The sequence below is a fragment of the Molothrus ater genome, chromosome 5 (genome assembly GCF_012460135.2).
Source record: "Molothrus ater isolate BHLD 08-10-18 breed brown headed cowbird chromosome 5, BPBGC_Mater_1.1, whole genome shotgun sequence".
NCBI classification, from domain to species: Eukaryota; Metazoa; Chordata; class Aves; order Passeriformes; family Icteridae; genus Molothrus; species Molothrus ater.
The window spans coordinates 9953763-9973275 of NC_050482.2; the positions used below are offsets into that span (position 1 = coordinate 9953763).

At 36.6% G+C, this 19513-nt stretch overlaps 1 protein-coding gene across 1 annotated transcript in view; it reads left to right on the plus strand.

Moving 5' to 3' along the window:
- PCLO (piccolo presynaptic cytomatrix protein) overlaps window positions 1–19513 on the plus strand; it is a 323756-nt gene that overhangs the window by 234192 nt on the left and 70051 nt on the right. Inside the window, 7 exon segments of the mRNA XM_054514979.1 lie at window positions 3755–3863; window positions 4481–4548; window positions 7038–7249; window positions 12153–12203; window positions 13062–13192; window positions 14789–14815; window positions 18190–18283. Coding sequence (XP_054370954.1) covers window positions 3755–3863; window positions 4481–4548; window positions 7038–7249; window positions 12153–12203; window positions 13062–13192; window positions 14789–14815; window positions 18190–18283 — 692 coding nt within the window.

Consider the following 19513-nt stretch of genomic DNA (forward strand, 5'->3'; position numbering starts at 1 on the left):
TATTAGACTGCAGGTTTATATTGTTTCTCCTTATTCTGAGTGCACATTTAACTTTTATAGCACTTTCTGGGATTTCAAACTAATGTTTCTGAATTTTAATTCTTACTTGATATAGAAAGATGCTAATATTCACTGATTTTTATTTTACTGATTGAAGTTGCTAATCTATAGAGTCCAATTTCATTTTCCTTCATGAGCATTAGATCAGTGAAAAATGCAATTCAAAGTGACATGTTTATTATGTATAAGCATAAACAATACAGACTATGAAGAAGCAGAGAATGAACCCCAGCAATCTGTGGGTTTAACTATGGTGCAACCAAAATCAGAGGCTGTATTCCAAGATTTTAATATTTAGATATTTTTAAATTCCAGTAGGACAGCAGCTCTGAGACTTTAAATGAATGGAAAACGAATAGGTTTTATACACAAGTAGAGTTGGAAATAATTGCAAACTCTTAGTGACACAGCAAACAGCAGTTTTTCCACTTCTTGGGTGCCTTGGGTACACTGAATAAGGGAAGCTGCAGTATAATAGTGCATTAAAAGTGACTGAGATTAGCTTTATAATAGTGTACATTATGTTACAGAGGGGAACAAAATTCAAGAGTTGTTCCGTGGTTCAGTTTAATATTTCTGTATTTGAATCAGCTATGTCAAGACTTGTCCTTAGAGTAATCAAATCCTTGGATGATTTTCAGATTCCTTTCAATTTCAACTGTAATCATGCTGCTAGCTTATGTCTGAAAGATGAGTCTGAAGAGGAGAGCAAATATTAGAAATCATGTAATATGAGTGAAAACTGAGAAAAATATTGTGCCTTCCAGCTGACAGAAACTGTAATACAGAGACCTATTCTATCTGCATATTTTGTAATTTGTTTTGTGCTGTTTTATCAATTGGAATGTTATATCTACAACCACATTCAGTTAAACAGTACAGATTTATCACCCGGATGATGGAATGAAAGATATATTTATTGAGAGTGTGGGAGCTGATATTGCTAAAATTAAGCTGTTGCTCACCCAGTAAAATAATAATAAAAGAAAGAAAAATGCTAGAAGCAATAATATATTTGATTATCAGGGCTAGTACTTCCTCAGTCAGCAGAGTTTCGATGGAGCAATGCAGGTTTTCTCATCTTCCTAATTTTTTTGATTTCTGCCCTACTACACTGATGACCCTGAAGCATACAAACTTTTTGAAATGTGGCTATCATGTCCTGACTGCCCAAGACCAGTGATAGAATGTGTTTGGTTTTAGGAATTTGTTTTTTTAATCACAAGTCGCCTGTGACTTCTCAATACTTTTTTTCTCTTTCTGTTAATTAGACTTGCATATATGTATAGCAGTTACATGCTGAGAAAAAAGAAATCAGCTTCTCCCCTACATTTCTTTTTTAGACCCAAGGGCTATCAGTCTGATCAGCTCAGATGTTTAAGTTGCTTGATTTTAAACACTCATGGATCCACAAGGTACACAATAAAAAGAAAATAGCCCTATTGACAGTCTAAATTGATCTCTGTTAGCTGAGGCTGTTGAAATTCAATTTCCTTTCAGTTTGTTGCTTTGTTCATGTGTGTGTGGCCCTTCTGACCAGTGAGTGACTGCAGTGCTGTTGCACACACTGTTGAAACTCTCACCAGTGGAAATCAGACTTGCTTTCCAAATCCTGGCACTGCAGTTGTACTCAGCTAAGCTCTCCCTGCCAGTCTTTTAAATTAAAGTGAGTTGTTAATAGTAGCTCAAGTAACTCATAGTGTTTTGTTGAAAAAGCTTTTTTGTTTTGGTAATATAAGGATGTTAGCTGCTCTCTAAAATATCTAATCTTTCAACCTTTGTTCTTGTTCCTTGTCACTACATGGAAGTGGGGGTTTTGCTTGTCTTAATCATGAGGTTCATAATGTCATACATTACATCCTATGCCATGATAGCATTATGAGGACACACATTAAAAAAAAATACAAAAATAACTTCAGTTCCTTCCTTTCTAGAAGCCTAAAGACCAAACTCATGCTGTTATATTTGTATGACTGAAAATCAGGGGGAAATGAATTTGTTCATAATTACTGTTGCTTTATTCCAGAGGAACTGAGTTTAAAATCAGATCTGCTTTGACAAGCAAAAGCAAGATCATGTTTTTGAATCATGGCTGGTAAATGAAAGGGGCTAAATTTTAGGAAAAGTCAAATCCATTTTGACATTAGGCAGCTGGCTTCACTGCCTTCTGAGCATTACTTTTTAGTTGTTCTGCGTGGTTTGTTTTTCTGTAAACATCTATAAACAAAAAGATAAGTTCTGGCTGACAACAGTTATGAGCAATTCTGATATTTCAACTCCTAATTCATGGAATACGGTGGAAAATTTTGGAATACAAATGTGTATATTTATTTCTCATATTCTTTCATTGTCAAATAATTTAGTCTGATTTATTCCATGAAATTTTTTCATTATATTTTATTTAGCAGCATGCTTTTATATGAGTTTATCTCCACATTTCACTTCATTATTTTTCCCATTTGTTATATGCAACAGCACAGGACTTTGAGATTAAAATATGACCCAGGTGAAGACTTGGTTTTATCTGTGTAAGTGGTAGCAAGCTAAGTGTTTGTGGTTTTCTTTGCTGTGTGGGTGATGTGGTTTTCAGATGTTTTGCAATGCATTGCTTTTAGTCGACTATTAATAATTCATTATCTTGTCCCATTAAGCAATTTTTTTCCCACTAGAGCCAGAGGCTTGGATTTTGACACTTGTAAATCTGTTTGGAGTTCTTATGACTAATTAATTCAAAATTTGAACCTAGTTCTCAGGACCTCAGCTGTAAGTCCCAGATATGAATTTAGGGTTTGCTTTGTGTAAACATTTCACCTTAACCAAAAAAATTCTCATCTTATCAGAATATACCTCACATGATTTATAGGAGGATTGAGTCTGCAAATGCTGAGTAAAATACTGTGCAGATACTCTGCAAAAACTTCCTTGTACAGATACATTAAACCATATTGAGTCTCCTGACTCAGTCCTGGGACACTTGGAAGACACAGCAGATCAGATCCTTATTCAGCATTTTTCAGCCTGATTAATATAGTTCTGTTTGTGTCTTCCACAATGAAGTACATTCATCTGTTTTGTCCATTTTTTATGAGAAAAGGTACAGAAGAAAAATTTAAACCTGAATACTACCAGGCTGATGTTTGAAATGTGGAGGCACATGTTTTTCATTAAAATAGGTTATTCCAAGCCCTTCACTTTTTTGTATTTTTGTAAATGACAAGGAAAAGAAAATATATTTGAATTATCTAATCACATTCACAAATTATTTCATTTTTAAGCTCAGCTTCTTAGCAGCAATTTGTCACTGTAGGAAACAGTTATCTTCCAAGACCATGGCTGGCCAGGAAATGTCTGGTATAGAGTGTTTTGGTTTCTTGCCATGCAGGTAGGTGTGCATGGTTTTGATATTGGAAACATTTTTCAATATCATGCAACCCAGACTATGGAGGGTGCATGCATACTTTGAAACAGAGAGAATTAATCTCCTGTCTTGTTTCAGCAGGTAAGTTGTAGCTGAAGGGACAATAACATTCAACAATCTAATCTGTGTGAAGTGAAATGCTAATGTCTCATGCCATTTGAACAACATTCACTGAATGTCACATCAAATAGTCTTGTCAAAGCAAGGCAAGAAGGATCTAACTGATGCCTTTGTCAAAATCTGAGCCCTTGACCTCTTGCTGTTTTGTCTTCTTAGGAATGCAGGTGCTGGAGTGGAATGGCATCCCCTTGACTGGGAAAACTTATGAAGAGGTTCAGAGCATTATTATTCAGCAGAGTGGGGAAGCAGAAATATGTGTAAGACTGTGAGTTTTTCCCCATCTTTCTGTTTCCATTTCTTTTTGGCTTTTCATGGCTTTTGTTTCTTTTAAACTTTTTTAATTTTAATTTACAGTTGTTAAGGTGGAACCTTTGTTAGCACAAAACATCAATGGAATAATAAGCAAGAATTCACTGTGACTGTGGGAGATCCTTTTATTCTGTTTTTCTATTAAAGTCAGAAGGAGAGATAAACTGAATCAGATGCTAGTAATTATGCTTTTATAAACAATGATAATTCCATTGTCAGGCCACAATCTCCTCTCATGACAAACATGCAGTTCACTGAATTTACTGATGTTAGAAAAAGAAGGTAATATAGTAATACCTGGACTTCTAGTGAAATCTGCATCCTTTAGATAAAAGCCATTTAAGCATCATGAGAAATGCATACACTTGCATTAAATCCATTAAAGATTTCACCTTAAAATAAGTTTTTCCTCTCAGCTCTTTAACAGCATTGCAAATATATATCAGCTAAGGAGGGACCATGCTTGGGAGCTGCTTTCTGTCATGAACCACTATTCATTTACCTACTTAATAAAATAATGAGGGTATGAGGAAAGAGTTTCTTTTGTCTCAGGCTTCCACTTGCTTTCTTTAGGGACCTGAACATGCTCTCGGACTCTGAGAATCCCCAGCACCTGGAGCTGCATGAGCCAGTAAGGGCAGGTGAGAGACAAGAAGTTGCTTTGATGTTGTAGGGCTGGATGGCAGCTGAAAATTGGATGTGATATAAGCTAGTATGTTAATATTGCAAGATCTGATGTTACATCCCAAATATTTCCATGGGTAGAAAGGCAACCATGCCTTATATAAAAAGGCAAGACAAGGGGATTCAGTGCACCCGCAACAAGTTTGCAGACAACCCTAACTAGGGCAGGAGTGTTGATCTGCTGGAGGGTAGGAAGGCCCTGCAGAGGAATCTGGGAAGGCTGGATTGAAGAGCCAAGGCCAATTGCATGAGATTCATCAAGACAAAATGTCAGGTCCTGTACCTGGGTCACAACAACCCCAGGCAGCCCTACAGGCTGGGGGCAGAGGGCTGGAAAGCTGCCCAGAGGAAAAGTACCTGTGGGTGCTGGATACTGTGAGGTTTACATGTGATATGTTGTTGTCCTTTTTCCTTCTTTTGCCCCTAAAGTTTACTTTGCCCTGGGTTTGCACCTGAGTCAGTACCTGGCCAAGGAGTTGCTGGTGTCCCCAGGACCTCATCTGCCATCCTGTGTCCAAACCTTCTGCTGCCAACCCAGGCCTCTGCTCCTGTAAACTGCATTATTAATCTGGAGTCATAAATACTTCAGTCTGCTCAGTGCAATTACAGCTGTGCCTTTCTATAGCAAAATGATGAAGAGTGGGCACTATACAAGGTGAAGTGTAACTCAGACAAATTTAGGTTATAGTCATCTGGTCATTAGACATTTGCAGCCAGAGAGGCTAAAACAGAGCTCCCAGCAAACTGCAGCAAGTCCAGATAACACACAGGTTCTAAGGCCTATGTTCATAGAACTGTAGAATTGTCAGTGTTGAAAAAACTCAATGAAAATACCTGTTAGCTTAATACAAGGTTTGTGCCTGTTATAAGTGACCAAAAACCAGTACTTACTGGATGCAGGGATGCAGTAGCAAGTATTCAGTTTTGTCATGTGAGTTCTGTGATGGCAGTGCTTTTGGGGGGATTTCCTGCTGTTCAGTCAATACCAAACTGCAGGCTTCAGTCATTATATCAGTTATATCTAAGTTAACTTTGAATCAACATCCACACTTACTAGTAATGCAGCCCCTCAGCAAGCTCAGGGCAGATTAAGATTGCTTCACTCACCCTTCTGTGGGTCTGCTCTGGGTTCTGTGGTTTTGTGGCTTCTCTTTTATCAACCAGAATCTAAATTACCTGGATTGAATTCTCCATTTTCTAACCATGGAAAATTTCTAGCTATTAATATATTTACTATCAAGCTACCTTTAGTTAAAAATTGATGTTGTTGATAGTAATTGAAAGCAAAGACTAAGTATGACAGAGCTTTGAAGCAGAGCTACCCACATTAAAAAAAAAAAAAACAAAAACCACCAAAAAGCATTGAAAGACACTGAAATCAGTTTTGGAAAGGACAAAAACTAGAATAAACCAGCTTTTTTATTAATGAAGAAAACTCAAAGTGGACGGAACAGAAATAAAAGAAAATTTTTCCATTCTTGCAGGCATGTTTCCTCCTAGTCTGGCAATCTTATAGCGGTTTCTAAGTTGGAACAACTCTGTAGAGTTATTGCCATTACCTCTGAGGTTTGGCAGACTGTTTGTGCTTTAGAAAGGAGCAATCTCCATTTTCTCTGAGAGAAAAATGAATTAGCCAAGCAGGCAGGAGAAAGCTGAAGTTTTGTTTTAAACCTCTCCTATTTCTGAGAACCTGGGACCCAAGCTGTGCCTAGCATCCTTTTAACTCTATTCAGTCTAGCAGATATGAAACTTACTTGACTTCATTTCTGTGTTAAATAGAAATTGCTGTCTCCAAAGGGTAAATTCCTCCCACTCATTCCTGGTCATCAGGGAGGGCAATCAGACTCCTACTACAGATGCCTCACAAAGGTGTGAGTAATGTAGGAAAGATGAATCAGGGCTTTCAGCCTTCATTTGTTTACATTTTTTCTTCTGTGAATAATTTGTGGTAGTAAAGTTTTGAGGCTTTTTTCTCTACATTTTTGTGTAAATTATCTCAGGAGCAGTTCTGTTCAATATCCAGTTGATTTTGAAAAAGTTTAAATGAGATTTAAACCTTTTACAAGAAAGTTCAGATACTTAGTGAAAATTGGACCAGTTTCAAACAATGAGTGATAGCACAGGCCAGTCTTTAAAACTGTAATTTGCTCCAGTTTGATTCAAAATTATCAGCCAGGCTTGTTTTTCTTCACCTAGAAGTACCTCCTCAGAAAGCTTCTTAGGTAAAGAGCACTAGTAAGTAGCACTAGCACACAAAGATTGGAATTGGGATGTTGATGCTGTGGGAGAGATGTTGATTTTCCATAGGATGCCTTTTGATTCTTCAAAGTATACAGGCAGATGACATGAAAACTTGTAAGGATTGTTTTGCTGTCCCTGTACCATGACAAGATGTCTCTGGATGTGCTGGCTGTTATCAATACAAAGCTCTCTTGCTTTAATCCAGTAGATAAAGCAAAGTCCCCAGGGGTTGATCCCAAGCAGCTGGCTGCAGAGCTCCAAAAGGTTTCTCTACAGCAGTCGCCTCTGGTTGCTACTTCAGGAGTGGAAAAGGGATCTCATGTCCACTCTGGAACCACTTCTGCCACCTCCAGTGCTGTTCCCAGCCCTGGTCAGCCTGGTTCTCCCTCAGTGAGCAAAAAGCGGCACAGCAGCAAGGTAAGAAATCTACAAGTTGTGGAGCAAGGACATTTTGATGACAGGAAGAAACTGCCTCTTTACCTCCTTTAGTGTAGCAAGAAATCCCAGCACATCTTGGGAAACTCATTTCCTGGATAACAGTGATATCACTGCTAAGATATTGAATCTGGATATATAGAAAGATTACATGATTTATCCAAGAGATTTGTCCCTCTCTTAAAAAAAAAAAAAAAAACCAAAACAACTTAATATCATTGTTTTTAAACAAAATAACTGCCCTTTACAGCCTTTGTTGCTCTTGCTTTTTAAGTGCATCCTACATGGGGGTGAGGTACTTTGTCCACTAAAGAAACTGATATTGCTGGGACTATAATTTTTCCTCTCTGTACTAAACTGCTGCTCAAAGTGCCACAAGCTATGAATAATCATAGCAATATTGATGTCATAGCAATGTCTCTGAAAGCCAGGGAAAGATTGAAAACAAAATTTACCATTTAAAGGTGTTTTGTCATTAGCTAATTCCTGTGAACTTGCCAAGCATAATTTCTCATTTTCTTTGCCACATCCTTTCCATTCCTCAGCTGAAGTTCTTGTGCATCTGCGCACCTAAAAAGGGAAGAGTGGGAATTTAGTAGCATTTTTTCACAGTTAAAACTGAAAACTAGATCATAAAGTCATCTGTCACATTTTTGCATTTTGTGTCAAAAAAGTCAAGACCTGAAATGAAACTCAGTTCTTTGAAGACTGAATTTGCTTAAGCAATTTGCAAGACTGCTGATGGCTATCCTGACTATCCAGCTTCTGACACACTTACAAAGCTTCACATTGCAAAGTGCTTTCAATATTTTTACTCTGCACCTTTATTCATTTTTGGGACTGTCAGGTTCCTACTGCATTATAGTTATGGTTTTAGTTTTGTGCTGTTGAAACTATGTCTGTGATTTGGACAGATGTGTTAGGTACTGCACAAACCAGAACCAGCAAATGGTATCTGCTCATTTCAGACAGTTCTTTGATATGCCAACATAACTTTCATGTGAGAGGAAACACAAAAATAAAAATCTTTTTCATCCAGCAATTCAGTACAAACTGGGAAGATATTTATTGATCAGTTTGGTTTGGATAGTAATTCTGTCTTGCCACATTGCCCATAGACTTTCTACAAACTAATTCAGGTGTGTGATGCAGAAGTTAAATCCATATGCCAATATTTACTGGATCTAACTTCAGGGATGTGGCAGAATTGCCCAATCCTTAGGTCAATAGTTAGATTCACTACAGAATACTCTGGACATTGTATGCATTTACATATGAGCTTGTTTGCCATGTTCATGGTTTTTGCAACTGAGAATAATAAGTTTCTGAAGTACAGTTCCCACTGTTCCTGGGTGAAACCTGCCATCACACTGCAGGCACTGCATGCAGAGAGCAGGGCTCTTAGTGCACATGCCACCATCTACACTGAAATGTGGATGTCACATTTGGTGGGATGAATCACACTCCTAAATTTACAGTGTATGGAGATCAATGAGCCCTTGCTGTGCAGTATATCCTGGAGATGTGCCCCATTCTGTCTGCTTGAGGAGACTGGGTTCCCAGCTTTGGCACTGTAGCAGGTCACCTAAAGTTAGATGCATAAATTTAATTTCCTGCTTCACAGAGGATTTAGGATTCTTTTATGAAAATTCAGCTCTAGGCTTATAAAGATGAAACAAAAATTTGTTAGAACTAATGCCTTTATGTAGGAGATGCAAAAGTCAGAACTAGTCAGGTAAATATCTGAAACATTCTTTGCTTATTTGTGAAAATCATGTTGAGAGGGATTTCTTTCATAACAAGCATAGCTCTTGTTGACTTGTATAGTTTCTGTTCATTGACTTCAGGCCAAGTTTCTAATGGTGTTGAGCTCTGCTAGAAGAAAAAGCTCATCCTTTCTGGAACTGCTCTTGCCTTGGGCTGACAGCATTTCTGGCAGGCTGCAGCCCTGCCAAAGTATCATGACAGACTAAATATCCAAACTGCCTACCTCTTGTTTTTGCGACTGTTTTCATTTTTAGCAAGTACTTTTAAAAGGATGTTTGTATAGAATATACACTCTAGAAATGTTGTTGTAGTCTCTGCCATATTCTGCAGTGCCAATTTTCTCACGTTTATTGTTACTACAGAAGGTGATAGTGCCTAATGCATCAAAGCCTTGCATTAACCAGTTTCACTTCCTGGTCATCACTGAGCACGTGTGATGGCCTTACAAAGCACCACATTTTACACAGGGTGTGTGAGTGCAAGTAGGAGTATCAACAGCAATTAGACAGAAATTGATTAGCCATCACAGGAGAGATTTAACCCTTGGAAGCCTTGAGCTGACAATATCTTGTGAAGACCTGTTTCTTTTGTAGTGTAAATGCATGATCATTCTATGGTGAAGATTGCATCCATGACATAAATGACCTATAGAAACATTTAATATGAAGAATGGAGTGGTTTTTTTTCCCTAAATCCTCAGATCCTTTAGTCACTCTGAAAGTCAACTGTGAAATACTTTTCCTCTTTGCAAATTAATCCTCACTGAGGCCATGATAAAGGAAAATACTCTTTGGCATCTCTGCCTCTCAGTATGGATCCAGCTTCAAAGCTGGCCCTGCTCTGAGCTGGGGGTTAGACCAGATGGCCTTGAGAGGTATCTTTCAGCCTAAATTATTCATGTTTCTTTAAAATATATGGGTAATTTTTCATTATCAGTTTTAGATCTGCTGACATCAGAGAAAACAGAATATTTTATGGATTGAATCATGGTCTTGTAAATAATACAGTGATTCAACAATGATATAGAAACATAAGATTGCACATTTATTTTTACAGAGTCCACTTTACAAACTACAGCTTAACACCTTCAGAAGTCTCAATACAAATTCATCATGGTCCTTCCTTTCTCTATGAACTCCTCCTACATTATCCATACTCATACAATCCATATTACATGACATTTGGAGTGAACACACTCATTATTCTTGCTATTCCAACTCATGAAAAATGAGAGCATTTAGACTATCTGGCAGTGATTTTGTAGCCACAGCACAGCTAGCTCCATGTTATTTTTGGTGGTGTCAGTATTGTCAGTGCTAGTACAGCCTGAGGTCAAAACTATTAAGTATAATAAAATCCCTTTGTAGAGGTAAAGTATGAGAAATACAAGCCATTTATGGCCTACTTTGAAAGATTGCATGATCCTCAGGTAGCTCCCTGTCTTTGGCAAAATCAGTGAAATTAACTCTCTGAATAGTCTTGTCAAGGACCTAACAAGTTTTAGGAGTGTTTTGCTGTCAATCTAAAATTTCATTTAAGATTCAGAACATTTTATAGACTACTGATAACTTATTTTAGCTGCTGGATGAATCAAACTTCTTTAAAAGATTTGTAAGGTACTAAGAGAAGCTGATTATAAGATTTTTCATGAGAATTATGTTTTGGATGCAAATGCATTAACAGACAAATCAAGTTTGATTTAGTTTTGAGTTTTTTGTTTTGGTTTGGTTTGGTTTTGTTTGTTTGTTTGTTTTTCTGGTAAAGCTTGTGCATAAGGCAACAAGACAGTGAATATACCCTTACAAGAGGCAGATTTGGGCTGGTTTTCTCCTGTGTTTTCATTGTGATTGTGTTTAGCTGGGATTTTTCTGGTTAGTTCTGATCTGTAGATCTGACTGATTGAGAGGATGTTTCTTCAACACAAACCTGAAAAGGGCAGTGCATCACCTTATCTTCATGCTGTGGTGCAGGAAACGTGGGCACTTCATTGGCCTAATTTAAAGCAGTTGATGTCCAACACCTTAAAAGAGCCTTGAAGGGTTTTCTTGGAGTGTCTGGCAGCACAAAAGAGGCAGGTGGTTTTTACTCTTCTAGAAAAGAGATAGAAATACAAATTACATGGAATAATGTCAGGCAGCTGCTCACATCTGGAGGAATAGGAAATGACAGCTTCCAGACCAGTCTCCTGAGAACAGTAGGTTTGTCCTTGTTTGCACCATTTGTTTTCTGCTGCATCAACCAAGGAAGCAGATGTGGAGAGAATACAAAAATATTCAAATCCTACTGCTAAAACAGAGCTTTCTTGCTTGACTGATGGCTTACAGATTAGAGGTTGGTCCAGAGTGGCTCAAGGCCACCAGCATTTAACAGAACAGCAAATTTTTGTGAGTTCAGAATTCTAATGAAGCGGTGATATTATTTTCCACAAACAAACAGGAGGGAAAAAATGGCAGAGAGAAACATTAAGGATTCTATTGCTTTTTGTCAAAAACTTAGACAAATGTAATGATAAAGGAGAGAGGAAAGCAAGGACAGAAAATTTAAATTTCATGTCACAGAAAGTGTGGGGAGGAATTTGAAGATGAAGTGTTGTAGCTGAATTGACTATCAGAAGACACAGAATAAAGTAAAAGACATTTTATGAGGTGCCTTGCAATTGTGTAATCCACTTAATACTCATCACTTAGTTTTAGTACCATTTTCACTCTTTTGACCCACTTTCACCTAAACTCAATTTAAATTAGTGCAACTTTTGCCTTTCTCTGCCTTTCTCATACTGACAGAAATATATGGCTGTGTTTATGTGGCATGGTCCCTTCTTTCTCTTGGCAGCATTCATGTTTGTTAGGCAGGGTTAATGCTATGTGTTTTTTTCTCCCCATGCCTCCTTGTCTACTCAGACTGTAAAGGTTTGGTGTTGAAGTTGTTTGATTCTGTACCTGCATAAAAGCTGATCAAAATGGCTGGGCTGGACTTTAAGTGCTGTTGAAATATAACCATTACTTTTGACTGTGACAATTGGAGACAGTTTTTTAAAAAATTTGTGGCAATGCAGCAGTAGAAGCTCCATCTGTTAAAAAAGTTAACTTTGAAAATCTATTTATTTTTAATCTGGCAGCCCACGGAAACTACAAAGTCTGCTTCCCATCCAATCACTGGAGAAATACAGGTAAATGTGGAGTTTCTGCTGTGTAGATTGTTGTTGATACTGGCTGTTTTTTTCTTTGAAATAAGTTTGCAGAAAAATATCTCCATTAATTTATTCTTATTCACTCAAATCCCTTAAAATGTCACTAACGTAAGTCAGTGCTTGATTTTGTACCTGTCTTTAACGTTGGATTATGAAATACAACCAGAAGAATGGAAAACACTGCTGTTCCCAAAGGGACTAAAAGGATAGTTAAATTCATTCTAATCCTTAATCATTGGCCACTTCTTGTGGTTTTTCCTTAGAAATTCCCAGTCTGTTTACATTGAAGTAAGAATTGCTGTGAATTTCTTATAGTGTATTTATTTCCATGCCATACCAAGTTTGTGGTTATCCCTTATGTAAATTGACTTTAGCCTTTTAAAACACTCAAAAGAGAACAGCAGAACAACTGAAGCCTAACTTCCTATAGATTTCTGGGGAGTTTTTCCCCCTTGATTAATCTCTCTCTTCTATATTAGCACTAAGAGTCTTTCCATAGTATTGTAACATCCTCGTCATACCTGTCCTCCAGGTAGATAGGATGTGTGTAATTAATACTCAATAAACTGGCTACTGCTCAGAATAATATCAAGGGCTCAAATTTCCTTTGCTTTTTCCTGATTGGAATATGGATATTTCCATTTTTTTTTCAAGGTCCAGTGTGACGACCTAGCATCTCATTCTAGTCAGGAGAGACACAGAAACTTCTGGAATGTGTTTATTTGGAGGGAACACAAAGGTCTAAAACTCAATTTAATCAAAGGGTTTAGGAGATATTGAATCACTCAGAAACTAAAAGTAACAAATAACCCTACTGTGTTTTAATGCCTTCAATAGCTTCAAATCAACTACGACAAACACCTTGGCAACCTCATCATCCACGTCCTTCAGGCAAGAAACCTTGCTCCCAGAGACAACAATGGCTACTCGGACCCCTTTGTTAAAGTTTATCTTCTTCCAGGGAGAGGGTAAGTGTAGGACAAATTTTAACTTGAATTTTCTTTTAGTTTAGGTTAGCTACGTGGCATTAATAAACAGAACCAAGAGTTATTGCTATAGAAAATCCAGGTTCAACACCAGCAAAAATGGTGGATTTTTAATACAGAGTCAGATCCTATTCCCAGGAAAATATACATATTTTGCTAATGACCTTAGGAAATTTATGATCATTCCTGGAGGTATATGTTTGTTGGTTCTTTTTGTGTTGCCTTTTAAAAATTACAATGCATGTAAAAATATTTAAAATAACAACAGTCTCAATGAAAATGTACTAAATAGATGCAATACTTTCTATAATACAGAAAGATGCATGTTAAGTCTAGCATGGAATGGTTGCTTCATCTCAAAACAATCTCAATTTAGGATTGATTTGCAAAAAAACAAAATTAAAGTACCTAAGATAGATTTAAGGTTGCAATATAATAAAAAAGCCAAGAAATACTCGTCAGAAAATAAATTTCTCCATCTGTATTTTATGGAGATTTTTTTTTTTTAAGAGTGAAGATATGGTTTTAGAAATACTGATAATTTTATATTTAATGACTATACAAGTCACTAATCACTTTTTCACAGATCATTGATTTTTTTGCCTCTGTATTTACAAATAGCTCATTATTACTTCCTTTAAAAGATATGTTTCTGTATCAGCAATATTATAACTATTCTTTTGCCCTAATGTTACAGAATGTCATATGTATATGGAGAATGCATAAGAATACATGGTTATAATAATGCTGCTGACTTCAGTGGCACAATGGATATATTAAAATTAAGCTGATGGATCAGACTCTATTTGGCAAAGACAGATTTGTGGAAACTCCCCTGCTTGTGTAATAATGCTCATACTAAAAGACTCTTAGGATAGAGCAATGCAAATAAAAATCTGTATTTCTGTTCTACTCAAACTAGCAGGAAAATGGATGCTCAGGTCACAGCTCACCATTTGGCATATGAGCAAGCACCACTAAATGCATTAGTGGTACAAATAAAGCCAAACATTTCCTTTTGTGGCTTGCTAATTCCAGCTATACAGTATTCAATATTGTTCAGTAGCACTGAGCTAAAAACTATTGCTGAATGTAAGGGGAAGTGGTGCTTAAGCATGAGAAGTTTTTAAATGCACATAAGGGTCTCATAAAATTTTTGTCAAATCACTCGGGAATTTTGCAGGTACATTCCTTGATATGGAAATAAGACTTTGAACTAAAGGCATGTTCATTCTATGACATATCAGTTTAAACTTGTTGCCAAGTTATGAAGAACTGGATATTAGTTTTGTTTGGGTTTATTGTTTTAAAGCATGCCATTGTTATAGTTTTGCATGTAACTTGGGCCTTTAGTCTGGGCCCAGACTTTTTTTGGAAAGTAGAAACTTGGGTTGCTGCTGAATAACTTTTATTTGTAGTTCAGTCCATGCTAGACTTTTTATTCTTCCTAATACCTCTATTTCCTTTGATTCTGATACTAGAAACTACCCATTATTCATGTTTTCTTCCATCTCTGTTCTCATTTTCTCTTACGCTGCTTCCTCTGTGTTCCTAACTCCATAAATTCTGGATGTGCAGACAAGTCATGGTTGTCCAAAACGCCAGGTAGAGTCTACTATCTTCCCACTTTATTCTTTCATTTTCTGTGTGCATGAATGAGACAGTGAGCCTGTGCATTGAACTACAGAGTTCACTTGAGTTCTGATGGCATGAAACTGTGGTATGGTTTTGTTTTTCATTTACTAATTAGGACATTTCAGGAACTGGAAACAAGTAGTTAATGCTCCTTTAACTGTGCAGTATTATTCTAAGACCAAACTCTTACGACAAGCAAAATGTCTTTTGAAGTCTGGAAGAATTTAGTTCAGAGATATCTAAAACCTCATTCTCACTCACTGAAAGTTGAAAAATAATTAAATGCAAACCTCTATCAGGATTTTGAATGGTGTAACTGTCAAGAGAAACAGGCTCTGTTTGGTAAAGAAACGGAATATTTTTCTCTATTTGCCTTGCACAGTGTATAGACATTAAAGCCAGGTATAATTCTAAATAATTGCCCAGATGGACAATTAAATCTGCTTGACCCCACAAGTGGTTATTTGAGGTAAACAAACTTAAAATTTAATTATTGAAATTAGGAGTGCTTTGTTTGTCCTGGAAACATAAGGCAAAGCTCAATTCTCAAGATATTCTTATATCAGCCCAGGCTAAGCACATAAGAAATATTCCAACTCCAATTTTAAGTTTGTTTAAAATTATTACCCTGACTAAAAAAGTGAGCAGATTAATTTCAATAAACAGATTTTTGTAATCTGTCTCTCTCTTAATTACTGAAATTATAAATGAAAGTATAAAATTACACATTTCATATGTGCATTCTATTTCACTTTTTAATATGGTTATTCTATTATGCTTTTTCCATTGCCATTTATGCATTGTATTATATATTAATAAATTATAATTAAGGAATCAGAGGGAAAATATAAATAAAAGAGATATGCCATTTGTATCTTTCCATACAGTATACTCTTTGAATTTCGAATGCAAATTATTTCATAATCAGTGACATACCAGTGACTAGTTTAATGAATGCATTTTATTAAAGCATCTTCATCTGTTAATCTGTCAATTTTTCCTCTGTAAATCGTTGGGAGGAAGGTGCATCAGGGATATGAACTTAATGTGTTTGCCAGATCCTTCCCTTCCGAGGCCTAGAAACCTTCGTCTGCCATCCAGCTTAGCCTGGTTCTGCACCTCCCTGCAGGAGGTCAAGGTCTCCTGCCTCCCTCTGTAACAGACACAGACCATAGACTACACGGGTGTGGGCTCAGCTCACCCTTATAGATCCAAATATTCCATGGACTTCACTGGGAATGTTTCAGAGCTGCCATGTTAACAGCAGTTTCATCTTTTGCAAGCTCTGGAACTCAACACTGCATGAATCACCTTCTCACATACTTCAAAAAAGAATCAGAAACTTTGAAAAGGTGATGAAGTCCTACTATTGCAAAAGGAGATCCAAGAAAGGAAAGGGAATGTTGGTGTCATTTTCTTGGCTGAGTGCGCAAAGGATTCTTTCCCACTTTCTTCAAGAAATGAAAGTTTAGAAGTTCCCTAAAACCAGTAGGTCATAGGATATCTAAACAGGATGTTCTAGTCAGGGGATGCTTTTCTCAGACCATAGAGTGGGAAAAGAAATCTACTGAGGTGCTTTGGAATTTTAACTGCACTACTTAATACTATTTGCCATCGAAATCTCACTTCTAAATGGATTCAGATTTTGTATTTCAGCTTACTTCCAAGATATGCAAAGAAATAGTTTTGTGTGTTTCATTTTCATATCCTCTTTGTCCCCCTAGATTTTAAATCACCCTTGCCATGCCATGCCATGGCTGATAGAACTCCCTGAACTCTGGCGAGCTGCTGCTTTCTTCTTGTAAGCAGAGGCGAACAGATACTTTGTTTCACGGGTCCCAAAACCTTTCCTATTTTTCAATAAACTGAAAGACAGTGGATAGAAAGATATCCAAGAAAATATGTGGAAATACATAGAATAACTAGAGAAAAAAAATGAGACTAAATATTGCTGCATATCCCTTTCATTTTGAGATATCAGGCTAGTAGGCAGCTTGGATAGAGCCACCTCATTTTGGAGAATAAAGCCACTCTGCAAACCAGATTAATTAGATGCGATCATTGCACAGCAGAATTGAGTTTAGAGAGTGCTGAAGTCCCCATATTAACATATGTGTGCCAGTAAAGCACATGTATCTTTCACATAACCATAATCAGCTGGTACCAGCTATGGTACGTCATTAGTGACTGGCTGATTAAATGTGTTCCTGGGTGATCCTTCTCAGTTAATCTCATATGAAAGAAATTTGTACATTAGGTGTGGGACCATGCCACAGTGTGAACCAAAACAGTTAAATCAGAAGTGAGAATAGTACACTACCATAAATTATTGTAGGGGAACCATAAAAGAGTCTAACATGACATATGCAAGTTGTGTTGTGCCATTTTGTCTTAGTGCTGGAAAATAGTCCTAGGAACACTTTGTTTAGTAATAGATGTAGAAGGTATATACTTTAAGATTGACAAAAAGAGTTTCTTTAACGTAGATTTTGTGGGTTTTTCAAAGTATTAAAAGATTCTCATGTTCTCCAACCCAGGTTTTTTACTTTTCCATTAAAATTTATGTTAAATTAAGATTGAAATGAAAGCAAATCTAACATCAAAGCTCACAGAGCTAGATGAATCCGTATTCTGTTTAAGATTAGTGTATTGCTTTGTCCACACTCAGGAAATGTAAAGTACAGTATAAAGCATTAGTGAATTATTTTTAAAACAGATTATGCAGCCAAACCTTTGTTCTTGGCTATTGACATAAGAAAAAAAAAGTGATCCTGATGCACTTTTATGTTTCTTTCCAGTACAGCTAGAGGTATAAACAGAAAACAGGATCAATAAGAAATTAGTGCTTCAATCATTAACAGGATATTAGTTACTTTATGGCATTCATTAAATGTGTTTGTGAGATGGGATTCCTGTAATTAGAGATTGAAACCTATAAATATAATGAATTTGTGCTACTTTAAAATGCTAATGGGATGGTCGTGGAAAAGAAATCAATGCATTATCACCTCAATTTAGAATCAGAGCCCAATACCTACAATGAGAGGACAAAGTCTATGTGCATGTGCTGACTGATGCTTTATCTTGAAATGGTTTAAGGCAGAGCAAGCCTGCTGAAGAGTCAGGAGATGTTTTAAAGGACTATCTCATAAAAGCATACCAAAGAAAACACCCCAAAGGCTCTCATTGTCCTCTCGTAACCCTGAATTGCTGCAGAAATGAAAGATACAGCTCTTTTCTTTTTCTGATTTTTGGTTTGTGGGTGTTTTGGGTTTCTTTTGTATTAGAGCTGAAAGAAACAAAAGATCACTAATGTAATGTTTTCTTCCTTTGTTCAAATCCAGTGCTGAGTACAAGCGGAGAACCAAGTACATACAGAAAAGCCTGAATCCTGAGTGGAATCAGACAGTCATTTATAAAAACATCTCAGTGGAGCAGGTGCGTGACTGGTGCTGCTCTTCAGTGCTATTTGCTGCTTTATTATCTGCATGGTCTGCAATGCTCACTGTGAAGGGAGCAGTGCTACTGGCAATACTCTGAACTCCTGTAAAATCTTACCGGATTTAGAAGAAATTTGGAATTCTTTCCTTGCCTCTTATAGAGCGTCCTATGGAAATACTCTTTTCTTGCCCTTCTGCATTAAAATGATAATTTGTGGGGTTTACACTCATAATCATAAGTACAGATGTGACAATTTAAAAAAATGATAATGGAATAAATTAATAAGGTAATAAATTAAGACATAAGTTTCTGAAGTATATGCAGAAATCATAGTCACTCTGTTCCAACAGCCATGCAAGCTGACTCAAAGCACAGTTCCTACCTTTTATTTTTAAATATGTATAAAACATAGATATACATTTTTCGATTTATCACCAATTTCATGAATCACATGAATCACATGAAAAAAATTAGAAGATATTTGATTTCCTTGTCATAGAAAGATTTAACTCACATCTGGGAAGGATGTCTGCAGAGTCTTCTCTGTTTCTTAGTGGCTTCCTAGCTCCAGCTGTGCTTCTGAAGCAGTGTGAAGCAATTGATTCCTCTACTCCTCCATCTCTTCTCATAAAGGACTTTTTACCAATTTGAAAAAAGATATAATTGGCAAAATAATGATCAGTTATTTTTTTTAGAATTATGAGTGTGTTTTATAGAGTACTGGATTTTAATGCAGTGCTGAATCTTTTTGCCTTTCTTTCTGCTTTGTTCTTGATACTTTCAACTTCACTTTACACTGCCATTTAATCTTTCAGTACTTGTAAAAAAGCCCTTTAGTGAATAGAGTTCCCAATGCTTTTAATATTCTTCTGCATCACAACCCCAAGACCTCAATACAATCTTCCCAATTTAGAATTTCATTTTTCTTACTTCTTGTCCGTTGAGAGGAACATAGATTAAAATACTCATTTTTGCATGGAACAAATCCCTTCCCACAGAGGGAATTGCCTTGTTGCTCATGTTATCTAAATGTGTAGATTTAATAGCAGTAGCTCAGATTTCCTTCAGAGGTGTCCTATTGTAGTTAGTGGTTTTAGGGGATTTTCTTACTGCTTCATGCAGGCTTTTATAAATGGTAGCTATTTGACAATTAAAGCATCAGAAAAAAACCACACTGATGTTTGCCTAATTGCAATATAAATCCTAAGTTTTCTTCATATTTCCAAA